The sequence below is a fragment of the Castanea sativa genome, chromosome 1, assembly GCF_040712315.1.
Source record: "Castanea sativa cultivar Marrone di Chiusa Pesio chromosome 1, ASM4071231v1".
Lineage (NCBI taxonomy): Eukaryota > Viridiplantae > Streptophyta > Magnoliopsida > Fagales > Fagaceae > Castanea > Castanea sativa.
In genome coordinates, this window is record NC_134013.1 from 57,083,795 (window position 1) to 57,104,518 (window position 20,724).

Consider the following 20,724-nt stretch of genomic DNA (forward strand, 5'->3'; position numbering starts at 1 on the left):
AAGATAGATGAGAACATGCTGAGCTTGAGAACCAGTCAAAGGGAACTACTTCACGGAGGGTGTCATACTTGGAAAGGGAGATGGACCAAATGAGGAAGGCTATGGATGAAATGAGGGAGAATATGAGAAGGGTGAATCCCGTAGATGACTTAGTTCATCGAACAAACTCCCCTTTCACCACTTCCATCAACAGTCACCCCTTGCCTCCAAAGTTATGCCTTCTTTGAATTCATATAATGGAACGCGCAACTCATGTGATCATATCGCCACCTTTAAGACTACCATGCACTTCTAGGGGGTTTCAGACGAGATTATGTGTAGGGCTTTCCCTACCACCCTCAAGGGACCAGCGCGAGTGTGGTTCAACAAGATACCTCCAAACACTGTGGGCTCGTTCGAAGAATTGAGTAAATTGTTCGTCAACAATTTTATCGGAGGACAACGGCACAAGCATTCCTCGTCCAACCTGTTAACCATAGAGCAAGGGGAAAATGAAAACTTGCGGTCTTTCATTACCCGGTTCAACAGGGAAGCCCTGACGGTGGATGAGATGGATGACAAGTTGTTAATGGTAGCCTTCCATAATGGGGTTAACTCCGATTTATTCATTCATAAGATTTATGAGCAAGAGCCACAAACCATGGCTGAACTCGTCCATTCAGCCCAAAACTTCATGAATGCGGAGGATGCAATCATAGCCAATAAGAGAAAGAGAGCAAAATGCATGGAAGCAGATTTCCCGCGCCATCCTGAGCAAGGTCCTCGTCTAAAGAAGGCCCGGACAGGGGAGAAGAAGGACAGAGATAACAAAAAGGCAAATTCCTTAGCAAGGAGTCAATAGTACACGCCCTTAAATATGCCACTTGAACAAGTGCTTATGCAAATCAAGGATGAACCATCCTTGAAGTGGCCAGATAAGATGAAAGGAGATCCCAACAAGTGCAATAGGAACAAGTATTGTCGCTTCCATAGAGACCATGACGAGTGTTTTGATTTGAAATAGCAGATAGAGAATCTCATCAGACAAGAAAAATTGAGAAATTTTTTGGGACGAGATAACAAGGACGATAAGTTGAAGGCGAAGGTAGAAGAGTCGTCACAACCTCCACTTGGAGAAATAACAGTTATTATAGGAGGAACTTCAACAGGACAATCCTCCAAGTCAAGAAAGACTTACCTAAAGGTGGTCCAAAACGTCCAACTGTCTTGACAGTTTCCAAGGACGAGAGGAACGAACAAGCAAGCCATTACATTCACGGACAAGGATGCTAAAAGAGTCCACCACCCACATGACGATGCGATCGTTATCACCTTGCTCATTGCTGATTACACAACTAGAAGGATGTTGATAGACAATGGAAGTTCAGCGGACATCTTGTATTATCCTGCCTTCAACAGATAAGGCTTGGACGAGATCAACTTCGTTTAGTAAACTCTGCTTTGGTAGGGTTTGGAGGGATGAAGGTGCAACCCGTACCATTACGTTACATGTGGTGGTAAGGGCATATCCGCAACAGGTAGCTAAAGAAGTAACCTTCCTTGTTGTTGACTGTTTATCATCATACAACGCTATCATTGGACGACCGACATTAAACAGTTGGAAGACAATGACATCTACCTACCATTTGTTTGTCAAGTTTCCAACGAAGTATGGAGTAGGTCAAGTGCAAGGAGACCAATTTGCCGCTAAAGAATGCTATTTAGCCATGTTGGCTATCGACGAGCATGTACAGACAATAAGCATAGATAAGAGAAGGGTTACCGCAAAGTCCACAAAAATGCTGGAACACATTCCTTTGGACGAGCGTAACCCTGAAAAGTTTACAAGAATAGGAGCAAGCATGGAAGGAAAGACAAAGCAAGACCTTGTCCAATTTCTAAAGAAGAGTACTGATGTGTTCGCCTGGAGTCATGAGGATATGCTAGGTATAGACCCAAGCATCATTACCCATTGTCTGAACGTATATCCTTCATCCAAGCCTGTGTCAAAAGAAAATTTTTTTTGCCCCTGAGCGAGACAACACCATTAAAGAGGAAGTCCAAAAATTAACCACGGCAAAATTTATCCGGGAAGTCTATTACCCGAACTGGTGGGCTCATTTGGTAATGGTCAAGAAGGCTAATGGCAAGTGGAGAATATGCGTGGACTTCACTGATCTGAACAAAGCCTGCCCCAAGGATAGCTATTCGTTGCCATGCATTGACCAACTGGTGGACTCGACTGCGGGTCATAAATTGCTAAGTTTCATGGACGCTTTTTCGGGCTACAATCAAATAAGGATGGACGAGGTGGATCAAGAAAAGACGTCCTTCATCACCAACCAAGGCTTGTTTTGTTACAAAGTGATGCTCTTCGGTTTGAAGAACGCGGGAGCAACTTATCAAAGGTTGGTTAACCATATGTTTCGTCCATAGATTCGGCGAAACGTGGAAGTTTATGTAGATGATATGCTGGTAAAGAGTTTGGACGAGAAAAAACATCTGGATGACCTTTAGGAAACCTTTGATATGCTTAAATGTTATAACATGAAGTTGAACCCGAGCAAGTGTGCTTTTGGAGTTTCGTCGAGAAAGTTTCTTGGATTCATGGTTTCACATAGGGGCATTGAAGCAAATCCCAATAAAATCCAAGCAATATTGAACATGGAGCCACCAAGGAATGTCAAAGAAGTCCAATCTCTCACTGGACAAATTGCCGCCTTTGACAGGTTTGTCTTAAAAGCTAGTGTTTATCATTCTTTAAAGTTCTCAAGAAGGCATTTGAGTGGATGGACGAGTGCCAGAAGGCCTTCCAAGACCTCAAGACCTACCTCACTACAACTCCTTTTCTAAGTTCGTCCGTACCAGGTGAAGAATTATATTTGTATTTAGCAGTGTCCTCACATGCAATGAGCTCGGCATTGGTTAGAGAAGAAGGGAGGATACATAAGCTGGTTTATTATACAAGCCGAGCGCTAAGGAGAGCGGAATGACGATATTCAATGATGGAGAAACTAGCCTTTGCTTTGGTAACAGCTTCTAGGAAGTTGAGGCATTACTTTCAGGCTCATGTCATTAATGTCTTAACAAATCATCCACTAAAGAAGGCGATGAACAAGTTGAAAGCCGCAAGACGACTAATCCAATGGGCCGTGGAACTTAGCGAGTTTGATGTTAGGTACTAACCAAGACGCGTGATAAAAGCACAAGCATTGGCAGATTTCATTGCGGAGTTCACTCCCAGCCAGAACGAGCTAGACGAAGGGGACAGAGTCTAGAGGTGGATCATCAGTGTAGATGGCTCGTCCACGTTATACGCAGGAGGGATTGGAGTTATACTCAAATTCCCGAAGGAAGATAAGTTGAAGTTCGCAGCCCGACTACAATACTAAACTACAAACAATGAAGTCGAATATAAAATTTTCCTTAAAGGATTACAATGGCTAAGTCCTTAGGGGCGGAGTCAGTAGTCGCCCAAGGAGATTCTCAGTTGATCATCAATCAAGTGAATGGAATATGTGAAGCCAAGAAAGATCGAATGAAGAAATACCTCAGTAAGGTAAAATGGCTTGTCAAAGGATTCAAAGAAGCCATTTTTTTTCAACTCCCAAGGGAGGAGAATGCAGAGGCGGATGTTTTGGCAAAAGCAGCATTAGCAGGGGGAGCCATGGACGACTATGATCAAGTCCAATATATGCCAAGCATAGACCTTCCAGAGGTACAACAAATTGAAGGAGAAGGGAATTGGATGACTCCAATAACAGACTATCTCAAAGATGGAAGGCTTCTAGAAGATAAGGACAAGGCTAGGAAATTGAGGATTATAGCTGCCAAGTATGTCCTCATAAATGAGGTGCTGTATAAGCGAGGCTTCTCTTAGCTTTACTTAAGGTGCTTAGCTCCAGATGAGTCGACCTATGTGTTGAGGGAAGTTCATGAAAGAGCCTGCGGAAATCACTCGGGAGCAAGAGCATTGGTCCATAAGGTCGTCCGTGTAGGGTATTAGTGGCTGACTATTCAAGCAGATGCTAAGGCCTATGTCAAGGTGTGTGACTAGTGCCAACGTTTCAGCAATGTCCCTAGACAACCGTCGAAGTATCTTACCCTGATGATGGCCCCGTGGCCCATTGCGCAATAGGGATTGGATATCTTAGGTCCCTTTCCACTTGGAACTACGCAAATGAAGTTTTTGGTGGTGGGAATCGATTACTTCACTAAATGGGTGGAAGCTGAACCCTTAGCAAAAATTTCACAACAGAATGTCAAGAACTTCATTTGGAAGAACATTGTATGCAGGTTTGGGGTACCTAGGGTGCTAGTGTTTGATAATGGACGACAATTTGATAACACACCTTTTAGGAATTTTTGTGAGCAACTTGGAATCAAGAATTACTATTCCTCACCCTTCTACCTACAAGAGAACGGACAAGCAGAAGTAGCAAATCGACCTTGCTGAAAATCATCAAGATTCAGCTAGAAGGGGCAAAGGGAGTATGGCTAAACGAGCTACCAAGTGTTCTTTGGGCTTACAGGATGACTGTAAGGACCCCAACAGGAGAAACCCCTTTCAAGCTAGCCTATGGAAGCGAAGCAGTCATACCTGCAGAAGTGCATATGGCCAATCACCGAGTGATAAAGTATCAAGACAAGGAAAATGAAGAACAACTTCGTCTTGACCTCAATCTTATTGACAAGGTGAGGATGAATGCAGAGCAAAGGATAGCAAGATACAAAAAATCTTATGACCAGGCAATTTGATGCTATGGTGAAACCCAGACGTTTCAACATTGGGGACCTTTAAAAGGGCATCCTTGGCAACCAAAAATTCGGCTCATGGAAAACTAGGGCCTAATTGGGAAGGACCTTATAGGGTTATCAACTGCAAGAGGCAAGGGTCATACTACTTGGAAACCCTAGATGGACGGAAGCTTAAACACTCTTGGAACGTTGAGCATCTAAAAAGATACTATCAATGAAGGGTTAACTTGGACAAGAATCACCATGGACGAGCATCACGGACGGGGGTGAAGTTATGTGGTCTACCACATATTTACTCATGTTTACTATTATTACGTGTTTTTAAATAATAAAAAGTGCATTAGTTCCTAACTTTTGCGTCGTCTACAGACTAATTTGTGAAGGACGAAATCATATACTTGGTTTGTATAAGTATTTTAATTCCCTAGGGCATGTGCCATGCTCGTGGACGATATCTATGTTATATATAGTGTGGATTTCCAATATATGTGATGCATAAATTTCTAATTTTCATGAAAGACTAAAAGTCTAAGTCAAATAAACTCTCTGGACGCAGGGAGGCAACGTCCATTAGCTTTCCCTAAAAAAGGGATAAAGCAAAGAAAAATAAGTCAAGGTACGCTCGTCTAAACAATGGACGAGAAAAAGCCCGAAGCATATTCGTCTTACCAATGGACGTGAAAATGAGTGCACGAAAGAATATTCAAAATCCATGGATAAATAGAACCAGCAAAAACAATCCAATCTTTGGAAGAGTAAAAAGCTAGAAACGTCATGCCTAGAGATGAGTCCTGTGGACTAAAAATAGAGCCAACTATCAAATTTCTAGATGATTAAAACTGGTAAAACCAGTGCCATTCGTAATTCGCAAGACGAGTTATTCTTACAAAATTTAAAGGATGATGAAAATGTTGAACATAAGAGAATTCTCAATATAAACGAGCCAAGTGCCTTCATGAGTGGACGGACCACACTTAGAACCAGTATAATGGATGATGTAAAAAAAAAAAAAAAAAGATGGGGGTTCGTCCATACAATAATATGTTCAATAGTAGATAAAAAAGTAATGGAAATAAAATTCATTCATCAAAATTTCGAAAATGATAGACGACTACTGTCCAAAAACCCTTGTAAAATAAAAGCTTAAAAGGCAATTGTTTGGAAACTCGTCCTAAGTATTATGGACGAGTAAAATGTACTTGAATGATTTCAAATGGTCCTAAACAATGGACCTCATAAAATAATAATAATAATAATAAGACAAAGGGAAATTAAGACAAATTTTATCTTCATTGTGGGGGGTCATCTTCAATGTTAGGCTCGCCTTAAGTGGGTTGAGTGGTGGCATCATCTTCAATGTTAATGTCTTTAGAGCTCATCTGGAGAAGAGAGCTTGTAGCAGCTTCAAGGTTGAGCTTAATGGAGCTAAAGTCAACTTCAGGGAAGTTTTCCATAGCATCCATGTGAAAATCTTCAAAGCCCGCCACATAGTTGGTGTCCAGCAAGTCAATAAATTGTTTGGAAGCTTTGAACTCCACTACTGCGCCTTCTTTTGCATTGTTAAGAAGGGTACTCAATTCGTCATTCCTCTTTTGAAGATGGTCAAAACGAGTATCCTTCTCAACAATATCAGTTCTCAACTCTTCAACCAAGTTCTGCAGCTCCTTGGCCTCGTCTTTAGCCTTAGCTGCCACCTCAGCCCACCCCTTGCAGTCGTCCTTGACCTCCTTGACCATCGTCTCAAGCAAGACCCTCTTCCTATCTAACTCTATGGCCTGCCTAGACGCAGCAATGAACTTCGACATCGCCTACACAAATGGTTAGAGATATTGTTAGAAAGATATATATATATATATATATATATATATATATATACACATATATTACTGAGCAAGACGAGATAAAATAAGTACATACCTTGAAAAGATCATGAACAGCAAAATGTTCTAACTCCTTCAAGGACATGTCGTAGCACGCAGCCACGTCCTCGTCAATCAAAGCCTTCTCAAACCTTTCATAGGCTAAATCTTCATTTTCAAGAAGGTTCATAGGAACCCATTTAGAAGGCTGGGGTGTGGCAGGTGCAGTGGTCTTGGACGGGGTGACCTCAAAGGGAACAGACGAGTCCACATCATTGACCTAGACAGATGGCTGTTGAGAGATAGGAGTAGGGAGGCCAGACTTGACCACCCCAGGTTTGGACAACCTGTGCTTTGCCCTTTTCTCCCTGCAACGACTTGGAAGGTTTTCCAAGTCAATTGCCTTTGAAAAATTCTTTCGTTTATCTCCAACGGCAATACAAGGTTAGGATTAGGTCTCCTGCCTAGTTGCCTCGTTCACGACCTCTTTTCCCTTGTTTTCTTTCATGGTAGCCTTCCCTAAAAAGAAAAAGAAAAGAAAATGTTAGAATCATTTAAAAGATGATATCAAAATAAATTTTTTCTAAGTAAAAACTTACGTCTACGAACTGTAAATTCGTGGGCTATAGCCTCAGGAGAGGGCTTAGGACCAAGTCTCCACGTTGCAAGACGTTGAAGAGTGACCAGGGAATGGAAATCCCTCTCAGGGTGTAGACGAGCCTTCTGGATACGTCCAAGATAAAGCTTGCTCAAGGACGGTTGTCTAACACTTGCAAAAAAAATAAATAAATAAATAGTCAGACAATTATAAAGCAACATGTATAGTAAAAATAATAAAATAATGATAATAGACATACCCTCAGGACGAAGGTTCTCTAATTCTCCAATATATGGGGCTAATGGATCATTGTCAACCTCAACAGGGTGTCCTACCCAAAAACCAGAGACGAAGAAAAATTCCGTCTTCCAGTTCCTATCTGACGTAACAAGAGACTATTAATCTACAATCTTTCCTTCTGGCTATGAATTGATAAAAGCTAAGGGATTGGTTAATTTCAGAGGGTTTGTAACAATAGAGGAATTCGTCCACGGTAAAAGGACGATCCCCTTCAAACACCTCTCTCCACAAAATTTGCACAGAGACGACTAGTCTCCACACATTAGGGTTAAATTGACACACCCCTAAACCTAGCCTAGTGAGTAACTCCCTAGCAAAAGTATTAAGAGGTAACCTAAGACCTCCTAAAAGGTAAGCCTCATAAACACCTACACCAAAACGAGGCTAGCAACACCATTCCCCACGAACAACCAACCTAGGGTTCAAATTGTTTGGAATTTGGTACCAACTCCTAAGGGATGCTAACCTCTTCTCGTTAGTCCTAGAGTGGACTCCCACAACATAACTATATATTGTCTCAACCTCGTCCTGAGGAGTGGACGACAGAGCACTCAAAGGAACAGCCCCAGACCCAGACGCTGCCCTCATCCTAAGCTGTTCCTGAAAGACCTCTAAGGGAACCCTAGGAACTTAAAGGTGTATTCCTCGTCCGTGGTGTTTCTCTGATGCGAACCTCAATCGACACACTTTGAGACCCATCAAAAATATTGGAATATTTACCCAGGATAGCTAAAATTCAGATTTATGATAGAAACCTTAACCCAATGTTTATAATCGAAACGCGAACCAAAGGTATAAGTTGACCTTGACCCAATGATTATAAAGAATCACGAACCAAAAGTATAAAGTTTGAACGCCACAAGGAAGAATCCTTGATAAGTTCACAGTTCTTGAAGAACCAAAAGAGAGCAAAGGCTCACCTTTTCTGATTTTTATTCAATAATATTATGAAAAATGTTTACAAACTTCAGAGCCTATTTACGGGCTCCATAAAACTTGACGAACAAGGAAATATATTCTAAAATAGCGCATAATTGATACCTTGCCATATCAGGAATCAAATTTGACCTAAAAAGCATTAAATGCACCTTAAAACAAGGAAAATACCTAAAAAACGTACTAAATAATAAAACCCTAAATAAAAGTTGATTTGGTCTGAAATTAGCAGATCCAAAATAGGAAAAAATCTGTGTTCACTGATATAGAGCTGGAAAGTCAATCAGTCATTAATTCATGCCATAAATCACTCGCAATTAAGCCAGATCAGCCCTAAATAGCTTGAATTAAATTTATTTCGTTTTCAGCTTCCTTTGGGCCAAGCTTGGAATGTCCTGCGTTAGAATCAGCCCAAATATCTTGAATCAGCCCATTAAGTGCTTCTTTGATTTTCTTGGATCTTGCTCTTATAATAGTCCCAACTGGAACATGCAATGGATCCTTGAATGCTTGTTGATTCTCATCATTCCCCCACTACTACTATTACTAATACTACTAGAGCCACTATAGCTAGTTAAATCGTGATACTCATCTATCTCTTTATAAACACTATTACTAGACGAAGAGACGACAATTTCAAACATTTCGAAGAAAACTTAAGGAAAACCTAAAGAGAGTATGAAGAAAATACTTGGCTCTAGATGAAGGAAAACTAAAGACGAGGAAACATTTCTAGACGAGGCTCTGGATGACGAATGTCAGGAGAGAAAATTCGAAAAATGCGAAAGGTAGGAGAGAAATTCCACTATTTATAGGCAGTGAAATTTGGCATCTAAAACGACGCAACCAACCACAAAACAACGTGGCATATTCCTTGAAAATGCAGATCGATGCGACTAGTCACTAATGAGGTCATGACAAGTGGCAGGACATCAAACTACTAATGTAAAAAAATAAAAAAAAAAAAAACATCTAAAGGACAATAGTAAATCCAACAATGCTTTGGACAACTATTGGACAAGGGGGCAACTGATGGTAAGGGTCGCCAATGGACTGGGTCAGGCCGGCCCAACCCATTTTTACTTGGCCTAGGGGCACAATAGGCTGGGTATAATGGGCTATTAACTAGTTAATGGGCCGGGTCAGGCTAGGCCGAAAAAGAAAACCTCAGCCCATGACCCTGCCCATGGGCAATGCCCATTTTGTCTTTAGCGAGCTGGGCTATCGAGTTGGATCTAATGGGCTACCCATAGACTTGTATTAGCATATTATTTTATTATTTTTATAAGGAAAGAATCAATTTTTTATAAGGGAATAATCAATCTATTTTTTTTAAGGAAAGAAATAAAGAATTTAATACTTAATTACAAATTTTTTTACCTTCAAATCTATTTAATTTTTTGTTTCGTTGATGGAAACCTATTTAATTTTTTTTATTAAGGCTTTAAATAGTTTTTTATTTTATCTTTAATAAAAAAAATGTCAAATGGTTAATTCAAATTTGCTAGACTACTAGAAAAATATATATTTAGTAAACTAAGTTTAGCACAATTACTTTGAGTATCTTAGTGGTTGAGGGAGATCTCTTAAGAAATTCCTCTATAATATCTCAAGATTAATCCTTCATACACTTCCTATGTATTTTTGTTATGAATTATGAGTTATTGGGCTGGGCCAATGGGCTGGGTAACAGGTTGAGCTACTGGGCTAGCCCACCAGGTACCCATGGGCATAAAAACTAGCCCACGGCCTAACTCACTGGGCTAGTGGGCTACCTATGAGCCTCAATAAAAATGGGCCGGGCTGCCCATTAACCTGGTGGGCCATCGGGTTTCTGGGTCGGGTTATGGGCCGTGGGCTATTTGATGACCCTTAACTGATGGTGAACCAAAAGTAAAATGGACTCCGACTCGTCTATAGGGGTCGTCTAGGTCAAGAAGGCAAGAATGACTCCCCCTGTCAGGACAATCGTCCATAGGCATGTGGGTCGTCCATAAGGAAAACCCCTAGACGACCTCGGACACTTGGGAATAATTCCAGAAATTGCTGTACAAGAGCTAAATTGGACCACGTGTCACTATTCTGAGGCATGGGTTAAGTCTTGGTTCATCGTTATAACTTCCTCTGCAATACTTAACTTCCATAACAGTTATAGGAGATAAAATATTCTAACTCCTATAGCAGTTATGGAAGTTAACCTTGAACTCTCTAACCTCCTCATTTGTTTGGGAAGTTATGAGACAAGTAACCACTCCAAGACCATACTATATAAACACTCATTCACATAAAGTGAAAGTAAGTTTTTTATAGACATAACTCCTGAGAAGTTGGAATTCCATAGATATTGAGAAAGAAACTAACTTTGGCATAAAAGATTCTTGGCCAGTCTATCTCGGTCACCTTTGATTGTGTGTTCTTTTTTTTCAGGCCTTCCAATCAGTTGCTAACCCTTTGAAGCCTGAAGCATCCAGTCTACTAATTTTTCTTACATCATCAAATTATAATACCCCCATTAAAATGTCACAAAGTTTTGTCACAATTACGTGCTCTCTGTAATTAATTACTTATTAATTCTACATAAAATCATCACTTTTTTCCCTTATTATTATTTAGAGCATTCATATAAAATCATCACTTTTTTTCCCTTATTATTATTTAGAGCATTCAAATAAATTTGTGTATAATAAATATTCATATAAGATGTTCTAAAAAATTGAGTATATAAAAAAAAAAAAAAACAAACACACATTCTTATATTAAAATAGACATAAAATTTTTGTACAAACGGTTGCAAATTTTCTTAGCGGACTTATTTATGTAATTATTAAATTTTTGTTCTTATCCTCGTGTCCGAGATAAGATCTTCCAAATCACCGCTGACTGTACCGAATCAAGGTATTTTCGTCTGAAAACGGTGCGTAAGATAACGCTTTCCATTAATACATGACTCAGCATAGCGGTTTTCACGTTATCCAAAACCCAAAAGAAAAAAAGGCTGCTACAAAAAGGCAGTGTACAAAAAGTGATATGGATATAACTGGATTTGGATGAGATCACACTGGTCCAGACAATGAGACAAAAACAAGGCCACAAAGCTGTGTTCGTGTGAAGAAAGAAAGTCAAGAAAACTGTGGCACTGGCAAACACAACACAACACCGGTGAAGGTGATGATGACAACAAGGCATGCAAACAAGACTGAAGCCATGGCTATTCCGACCATTCCAAACGAAGTCATAGCAGAGATACTTTCAAGACTGCCAGTTAAGTCTCTGGGTCAGTTCAGGTGCGTTTCAAAGCCATGGCTTTCTCTTCTCTCTGACCCCCACTTCATCAAAATGCACCTTAAACAAAGACTGTCACACAAACTCTTTATGTCTTTCATGTTTTGGTTCAAAATCCAATCTTTAGACTATGAAGCCTTAGTTAGTGGTGATGATGATGAAAAGTCTGCTGTAAAGAATCTTCAACTCCCAGTTGCAATGGGTTCCTTGCGTGGGGTTAGGATTCTTGGTTCTTGTAATGGTTTGTTGAGTTTAGGCATAGGTGACAATGACATTATCATGTGGAACCCATGTATAGGAGAGTACAAGAGATTACAAGAACCCACTGGATTAGGTTCTTATGGTTTTGGTTATGACTGTTGCAATGATGATTACAAGTTAGTTAAAGTAATTCCAAGAAATGGATCTGATGAGATTTGTGTAGATGTCTTTTCACTCAAAACCAATTCTTGGAGGAGGGTTTGTTATGGTGGTCATAGTTTTGATCTTGTCGATGATTTGGGGACCTTGTTAAATGGGTCTGTTTATTGGCAAGCAAAACGGGAAGATACAAAAGAGACAAAATTCATTATTGTTTCCTTTGATTTGGTGAAGGAGAAATTTCGTGAGTTGCCAAAACCTGATAGCAAGTTTGCTGAAGGGCCTTTGTTGGGTGTTCTAGGAGAGTCTCTCTGTGCATGTCGTTCTTTGTTTGGGAAGAATGTTGAGGTATGGACAATGAAGGAAGAGGGAGCTAAGGTGTCCTGGATTAAATTCGCCACTGTTTCGCTAGAGATGGAACCGGAATATATTCGTGAATATTCGGTACCATTATGCTTTGCAAAGAATGGTGAAGCGATAATGCTCAAAGGTGGATTGCAATTGGATGCCTACAATTTGAAGGAAAATGGTTATAGGAGGATATACATTTCCCCTATTGGTCATTGTGAATTTGATGGGACTTTATATGTGGAAAGTTTAGTTTCACCAAATGCTTATGATGGTGCTCATTCGCAGTCTCCAAGAATTGGAGAAAATGCTCAAGAAAAGGTCGAGAGTAGCAAGGTAAAACATTTTATGTTATGTTCTATCTCCATTTGTTCTTAATCCCATACTATATTCCATTTCAATTTTCATAAATGGGTTTGGTTCCACTATTACTGATATATTCTTCTATTTTGAGTGATAAGATAACTTTCTTCTCAAGTTTACCGTACTTCTTTTGTTTTAAGCAGAATGCCCTGTTTGGTATTCTAGTTTTCCATAATTTCTTATAACTTTCAAAGGCAATTACATAGCACAGTGAGGGCCTTTTAGGTGTATCAAGATGAAATTCCAGTTCACTTGCTTATCAAGAGATTAAGTTGACCTGAGGTATTCATGTCACTTGATAAAATACTTAAGATGAAAAAGGTACATTGATCTTGAATTCAATGCGATTTTCCTCACCTAGCATTTGGGATGTTGGTCAGCTATGCAACCAAGTGGAATTTTAACTATTTATAAAATAAAATAAAATAAAAAGAAGAAAAAGAAAAAGAAATAGTGGATTCTTAACTAGGTAGTAGATAAGGTCAGCAATTTTTTAAGTTTTTAATTCCACAGGATTGTTGTCTGGTTTTTTATTTTTTTTTAGCCTGACATGATAAAACCCTTCTTGTTTTCTGATATAACAGATGCTAGATGATATAATTGTCTGTGCGCGCACTTGCGCGGAGATGTTCCTACATTCACATGACTGAATGGCTATTAATTATTTGTTTTCTTCAGCCAACACAGCAATAATGCAAAAAGAGTAGTCACTGTGGTTATAGATAGAGGCTTTTGGTGCATTTTTAGCATAGTGGCCTGCTGCAATGACCTTTATTCTGCAGTCTCTGGAAGCTATTGATGGGTTAATGAGTTTAACAAGGACTTTTTTTACAAAAATTTTAATTTATCAAAATCTTATTTTTATTATGACTTTGTTCTCATGCTTAGTTAGACTAGGAATATTTTTCTTATGAGCAAAGGAATATTGTGTCGATGATTTTTATTTTGATCACTTTATTTTGATGAGAAGAAGCATTCATTCTATGTTCATACTTACCTATAGACAATGCAAAGCATCCCACTTTTTCATTATTATGGCAGAAAGATGCTGCTATCCCATTTTTTACTAATTTTTCCAGCGCATGTTAGTAACTTTCCAAGTATAGATTAAAGGTACCGTTTTATATGCATTGTTATAGTGTAGATGCTTAGGCAGCTTAAAATTATCAAAAAGTGTGTTTTAAGTTGTTTCAAACTTGGATTGATCTTTCTTCTCATTTTATCAGTTGAAAAAGAGGAAAAAGAATTCGGGAATTGTAATCTCTAGGCAGATTTGGAGTTTTAAAAGTTAATCCATGCCCTTTCATATAAACTTTTGAGATAAAGCATGATAGAAAGAAATCTGTCTACCTATAGTGTTTTATATAGCAATTTATCTTTCATTTTATAATTTGTTTCTTTTTAATGTAATTACATGCATAGTCTCATTTTTAAAGAAATTAGCCTGTCAAGTTTAAACTATAAACTTACTCTGAATTTGAGGATTACTTCTTTTTATTAACATTTTTACCTTTTTATTTAATTTTCTTTTGGGTACAGGTTGGAGAGGTTTGACCTAGGTTAGCGTTGTTGGCAAAAAAGATGATGACAAAGAAAGATGATGACGAAAAATGCAAAGGAAGAGTGATTACATTTCACTGTAGTGATTGTACAGATTCAGCCCCATTGAAGAGTCTTTTATCTTTTTAAATAAAACCCTGCCCTTCATAGGCTGGATAAAACTTAGGCTAGTATTGAGTAGCAAGTTATTTCAGATATTTGCATCATTAATCTTTAGATTGCTGGCTTTTGGCACTTTTATTTGGTTGTAGTTAGAACTAATTCTAATGCTACACAGTCTGATCAAGTTTTTTACAAGAATTCCACTTGTTTGATGGCTGTTTGGATTTGGTGGCAGACTGATAAATACAAGTAAAGGATATCTGACTAAAATTTCATTTGGACAGTGTGCGTATGCCTTTTTGACGCATATGACTTGCAGCTAGCTTTTGCTGGATATTCATTTCCCATTAGTAAAAAGGTTGCTGAACTGTCTTCCTTTTGCTCTCCCTTTGGAGGATTAGCATTGTTGTTGTCTTTACGGCAGACAATGTGACATTCTTTGAGGCATCTGGACTTCATGACAAACAAAGACTCTCTAGACGTACACGGTGAGATGGCTAAAAATTTAGATGCATTCCAGATTATTTGACACCAAAGTAATTTTGTTGTAGGGGGTGGCTCTACTGGGAAAAGGATCAAGTTGGCATTTTTTACATCTGATGAATCAATAATGTATTTACTTGGAATATTTATTTAGGTATTATGCTTTATTCAAAATTTAATCAATGTTGAAAGATCAATGAAAAGACAGGATGCTAAATGCCATGTCTGTGCTGTAGCAACACAAAACCGAAATGATTAAAAACAATAGCCAGAAAGGAAAATGTCAAAAGATGCTACATTGGGTGCTAAATGACTGTCTGGTTGTCGATGTGGTGTTTAAACTTACGTTAAATTCAAAGGGCTTAACATATGAATTTGTAGACTAAAAAACATATCAGCTTTTCCTGAACATCCTTGGACTGGAATAATATCTATAATATTGTTTTTTTTTTCTTTAATAATTTAATAGTTACAATGGGGGGAGAGTGGATTTGAACTTTAGATGTTATGGACTTTTTTTTTTTTTTTAATAGCAATTCAATAGTTACAATGGGGGAAAGTGGATTTGAAATTTAGATGTTATGGACATACCAAAATGTTGGGCAGGATCTGTATTTCCTTGGTTCTTTTTTTCAATAGTCTAATAATAAAAAGAAACGGAGGAAATACAGATTCTACTTGATTCTTCTTCCATATAGTACAATAATATCATTGAACTAGATACACAGATCACTTTAAATACATAATATTAGATATACGAACCACTTTAAATACAAGAAGTCTGTGTTGCTGCCTATTGCCCAAATGTCAATTTACCACAGATAAGGTTCACGGAGTCCAGTTTCATCCACTTTGCAATTAAGGACCGCATACCCGCCAAATATTCCCTTGTTGCAGTGTCAAACATCTTTTATTCAAATAACAAAGAGGGACCATTCCTAAAAGTTTTTACTTGTTTCTTTGTTTGTCTGCTTATGAATTTCTTGGTAGCCCATGTTTGGTAGTCGTTTCTTCTGGTATGATTCTGGTTATTGTTAACAAGCACCAGAGGTGTTTGTTAATGTTTCTTTATATGGGTCTTACTTAAAAAAAGTGAAAAAAGTTATAAAAAAATTACTAAAAAAAATATAAACTGTCAAAGGCTGCAAAAAGCTGTCATAAAGTTTCAAAAAAATTGTTATTAACGGGGCACCGGAAAGTGCCCGTTAACACAATCCTTAAACAAAACTATGCCATTTAGTCCGTATTTTTGTCATTTTGAGAGAATGCAAGAGAGGCCAGTTGTTATAAACGACAAAAGAAAAAATTCATCCACCCATTGATAATAACTAACAAATTACATAGACAATCTCTACTGCCAATAGTCTTCAATCACAAAATTTGTAGACAAAATTCCAGAGAAGTTCTATCTACTGTTACACTATGATTTTGTACATTCCCATCAAGAACTTAATTAAGTATTTGATAACAACAAACACCACCGGAGCACATATTCTTCGTCAGTCTCCTCTGTATTTAAAAACTAACTCAAACCCCACTACAATGACCAAAATTCCCTTTTAATAGGCTTTGTAAGAATATGTATAGGCTCGAAGCTTTCTTATTTCTTCTGATGACTCCAATAGTAGATGATCTACATAGAGACATACTCCAGCTCCGCTGCAATTCAATGCATGCGTTATTTCTCAGTGAAGACATTGTAATAGAAAAATGCTGACAAATAAGTTAATAACATACCCAAGTGGCCCAAATGGAAGCCAGATAACATCCCACCGGAACTTTGGCAATCTACCACCCAAAGAAGTATCAAATAAGTAAACAGATCACTGCACTTAACATATTAGAACATCCAGCAGGATATAAACACTACAACACACTTCACTATGTGAAGAGAATCCAAAGAGCAGAAAAAGATGGCATCAAATTGAAAATGTAATCAGCAACTCAACTCAAGATAATTGCATTTGTACCATGTTAGAACAGGGACCAAGAAATGTAGTGAAGCGAAAGAAATGAGGGAGGACAGAGACCAAGAGATTTTATATCAACATACTCCGTGTGTAATATATTCATAATATTATCTTGTTTGAGTTTGTGAAAAGGTAACTTTGAGAACTTGAAATACCTTAACATGTTATATAACCAGAAAATTGCCAGTATGATTCCAGCTAAGCACGAGTACCAAATCCATTGCCTGTGATACTTTGAGTTATGAAGTAGCCCTATGATGGCAAATGAACATGCTAAAACAGCTAGCCAATCTGTTCAAATTTAAAACCAGTGTTATATCTGAAATGAATTTAACAACACCAACCGTGTAAAAAACATGACATCACAACATCTGGTTTCAAAATTCCTCAATCCAATTGGAAGAAATAAAACTCAACTAATACATTAAAGATCATATAAAAAGCTGTTGCCTGGCCACCAAACAGGTACTTTCTCATGAAACAAATAATTTGATTGATAATTAAGACAAAGGAAGGTATTACAAGAACCATATATGAAAGGGCCAAAAGTAAATGCTGATTACAGAAGACTAGTTGAACAGTTGATATTAATGCTACAATAGTCTAATAATAAATGACATGCAATCATCCCAAAATGAATGGAAAAAGAAGAAGAAGAAGAAGATATAAGTTAAAAAATGAACCTGCAGATATAACCATCCATGAGTCAACCTCCTCCATGAAGTAAGCATGATAACGCTGTTCATTAAAAAGGTTAAACAATCAATTGAAAAAACACAAATTTTGAAAGGAAATAGTCATGAGATACAGTATGCAATTACATAGCCCCTAGTCTAAACTTGATGTAATGCCACAAAACAGAAGCAAACAAGCTCCATTTATCCAGAAATTCCAGGAATTACACGTCTCAATTTTCTAGAGTTTTCCATGATCAACATAACAGCATTCTGCCAAGATTTCAGTATCCTACAATAGCTCACCAAAACATACTAAGCTCAAGATATCAGGATAAAGGATTAAGCTCATTCTCTGGTAGAATCTGGGCTAGTGTAACGAAGCTGTGATTGATCTCAGATTCTGAAAGCAGATGGAAGGAATGGAGTGATTGGGTTGTTAATGATCTAGTAGGGCATAGTCTTAGAGTTACCATTTGTAAGATAGCCTGGTGGGCTGCTGTCTATCATTTATGGCAGCAGAGAAATGCTATTGTTCATTCAAAGAGGATCAAGAGTGAGAAGCAAATCATCAAGGTTATTAAGAAGGATGTTAAAAGCAGAATAGAGAGCAAAAGGGGAGCAGAAGAATTAATTCTTAACGGATATTATGCTGCAAATGGGACATAAATCCTGCTATTCTTTGCAAAACTTCCCAACCTCCTTTCTGTGTAGCTGAATAGCCTTATGGCCTATATTGGTTCTGCAATAGTTTAGGATATTACTGTACTTGTAGTTTAGAGCTGTGGCAGAGTACCTTGCTCTGTTTTTGGTTTAAGCCTATGGCTGTGTACTGTGTTGGTGCTGGGTGATATAGAGGTGTACCCATGGTTTGTTGTATTTCTAGGCCTTTGGGCTCTTGGTGTGAACTATTTTGTGAAATAATATTCAATTAATTCATCAATAAAAATATGATTAAGGACATCTCCAAAATGACTGTCTTACCTATTACAAATCACACCCTTACATTAAAGGTCATTCCCAGTGCACAAAGCTCCCACTTTTTGCGGGTCTAGGACTGGTCATGGTAGGCAGCCTTACCCCCAATTTGTTTTGGAGAGACTGATTCCCAACGTCCTTACATCAAGACATACATTATTTGTTCCCCTTATGTACAAGTAGTTCCAGATTCCCCCTCAATAAGTAGTTTTCAAAAGGAGGAATTTCTAACATTAAATGGGAGATAAATCATAAATGCAATTAGTTCAAACTCAGGACCACCTTTTTTTTTCTACCATATAAATTACCACTATAAAGTAAAATGAAAATGAATTAATTTAATCATTCTATCATTAATCTAACAAATGTCACAAATTAAGTAAGTTTACCACTTTAGATAACATAACCAGGCAACAGCACCAATAATTTAAACAGGTACTAAAATGGTGATAGTTGATAATGTGACATAATCCAACCAAATTAATTCAAAATAGATGATGGATAGGATTTTAGAAACTCCATAATGGAATTACCCCTAGAAGATCTAATTTGTCTAATACTACCAAGCCAAAACCATGGAATAGCAATATTAAGGATTTCCGTACCAGTTCCCATGGAGATGAAGCTTGCTGGAAGATTGAGTACAATAGAAATACTGCAAAACAAAACAGCATTGCTGCGAACACACTCTGCCAACAAACCCAAAAAAAAAAAAAAAAAAAGATTTCATTTTTGAACGAAAAAAAAAGTGGAACTCATTTTGTTGCTTGAGAGGCAAGTCAAATATAACTACCCGCCATAGACGACTCTGTTGAGCATGTGTCTTTTCAAAGGATCGAATCGTCTCCTCCTGTTCTGCAAAATTTTTTAAGAGAAAAACAAGATTTCCAGATTCAAACTTTGAATTTTCTTTTCTCTACCTTCGTTTTCTCAGTAACCAAACACACAGCGAGAGAGAGAGAGACCTTGGGTGTCGATGGGGCGAGAATCGTCGAGAGTAGGAAGAGAGAATCTATCGTCATGAGAATTTCGCCATTTTCTCGTCAGCTTATTCATGGTTATCCTCGACTGTCTCTTCTGTCTCTGTCTCTGAACCGCGCGTTTTCGTTGTGGCCGCTGAGAGAGCTTTTCCCCTGTTCGGTACCCGAGAAAGTTTAAGAAATAATGTTGGGAAAATGTTATGTTGGGGAAAAGAAAATTGTGTTTTGTGTGACAGACAGACAGACAGACAAAACAACGTTGTTGACGCTTTCCCATCTGTTGTGTTGTTTTGACTGCTTCGGAAATTTGACCTGACTGACTGCGTATTCGTATTCGCATCATGTTTCAAATTCAACCTCAATTTTTGCTAAAGTCATAAGTAACAAACAATGGAATTAACCGATGTCGCTTTGGTCAGGTATAAACAGGTTGGATATTTAACTTTGAGGTTTAATTATTTACAATGGCGCATTCTTTGTATGTTTAAGTATTTCACTGTGAATTTGTCACAATAAACAAAAATTGTCAATACATATGTATATATGAATTATAGCAATATTCTGGAAGTTATTTGGCTATAGGTATAGCACTGAACTTGTCTCCACCTTCATATGATGTGATTATCACCTTATTCTCATAGTTACAAGTTTTTTAAAATTACACTTTTTATATGCGTGTTTGGGGAATGATTATAAGTTTTTTTTTTTTTGCTTATTTTATATACTGTTTGCAAGTTACATACAATTTTTTGTCTCAATTTTATTTCACATAATCTAACTTTCGGCTTTTAAAGAATACGTGCTACATTTTAAATTTTTGTCTTGCATTATAAGAACAAGTTACTAGAAATAAACAATTCCCGTAAATTTGGTTAAACCTCGGCTTATTTTCAGTTTTCCACCTCACCAAAATAAGTTATATCAAAGCACAATTACAGGAAAGATAATTTCCATAACAAGCTTTTTTTTTTTTTCCAGAAAATTTATTTCCTTCTTATTTGAGGGATAAATGGATTATTTTAAACATTTGTTAAAACCATATCATGGATTGGAGGCTAAAAACCTGTCAAGAATACTCGTGTAGCGCAGAAGACCAGAATGTTGAGCTTCAAAAACGGTGGGTACTTTCCAGTTTCCACGCTAACTTCTTGATTGTCTTAAGTCCAGGCAAGATATCATTCTCACTTGGTTCCC

The 20,724-nt window shown here is 37.8% G+C and overlaps 3 protein-coding genes across 4 annotated transcripts; 2 read left to right on the forward strand and 1 right to left on the reverse strand.

Moving 5' to 3' along the window:
- Positions 1 to 313: 313 nt before the first annotated feature.
- Positions 314 to 841, forward strand: LOC142630502 (uncharacterized). Its single transcript, XM_075804500.1, has one exon. The coding sequence runs from the start codon at positions 314 to 316 to the stop codon at positions 839 to 841; it is 528 nt and encodes a 175-aa protein (XP_075660615.1).
- Positions 842 to 11,458: 10,617 nt separating this feature from the next.
- LOC142622936 (F-box/kelch-repeat protein At3g06240-like) lies at positions 11,459 to 14,715 on the forward strand. The gene is made up of 2 exons (XM_075796505.1): positions 11,459 to 12,756; positions 14,323 to 14,715. The coding sequence occupies exons 1-2, from the start codon at positions 11,599 to 11,601 to the stop codon at positions 14,335 to 14,337; spliced, it is 1,173 nt and encodes a 390-aa protein (XP_075652620.1). The 5' UTR covers positions 11,459 to 11,598; the 3' UTR covers positions 14,338 to 14,715.
- Positions 14,716 to 16,215: 1,500 nt separating this feature from the next.
- LOC142643832 (uncharacterized) lies at positions 16,216 to 19,887 on the reverse strand. 2 transcript variants are annotated; one of them, XM_075818554.1, is made up of 7 exons: positions 19,516 to 19,839; positions 19,344 to 19,405; positions 19,156 to 19,239; positions 17,582 to 17,636; positions 17,054 to 17,189; positions 16,666 to 16,716; positions 16,216 to 16,587 (listed from the first exon to the last, which is right to left on the reverse strand). In XM_075818554.1, the coding sequence occupies exons 1-7, from the start codon at positions 19,805 to 19,807 to the stop codon at positions 16,488 to 16,490; spliced, it is 780 nt and encodes a 259-aa protein (XP_075674669.1). In that variant the 5' UTR covers positions 19,808 to 19,839; the 3' UTR covers positions 16,216 to 16,487. The 2 variants fall into 2 exon arrangements, with proteins under 2 accessions (XP_075674669.1, XP_075674676.1); XM_075818561.1 differs by lacking the exon at positions 17,054 to 17,189 and having other exon boundaries at positions 16,500 to 16,587; positions 19,516 to 19,887.
- Positions 19,888 to 20,724: the final 837 nt, after the last annotated feature.

Bases quoted from the DNA above. Each gene is read 5' to 3' on its own strand.
- LOC142643832 (XM_075818554.1), bottom strand. From the start codon at position 19,807: ATGGGAAAGCGTCAACAACGTTGTTTTGTCTGTCTGTCTGTCTGTCAC. The intron at 19,406-19,515 runs GTCTCTCTCTCT...AAAATTTTGCAG, and splicing joins TCGCCCCATCGACACCCAAG to AACAGGAGGAGACGATTCGA. The intron at 16,717-17,053 runs GTATTTCAAGTT...TTTGGGTGGTAG, and splicing joins TGGTTATATAACATGTTAAG to ATTGCCAAAGTTCCGGTGGG.
- LOC142630502 (XM_075804500.1), top strand. From the start codon at position 314: ATGTGTAGGGCTTTCCCTACCACCCTCAAGGGACCAGCGCGAGTGTGG.
- LOC142622936 (XM_075796505.1), top strand. From the start codon at position 11,599: ATGATGACAACAAGGCATGCAAACAAGACTGAAGCCATGGCTATTCCG.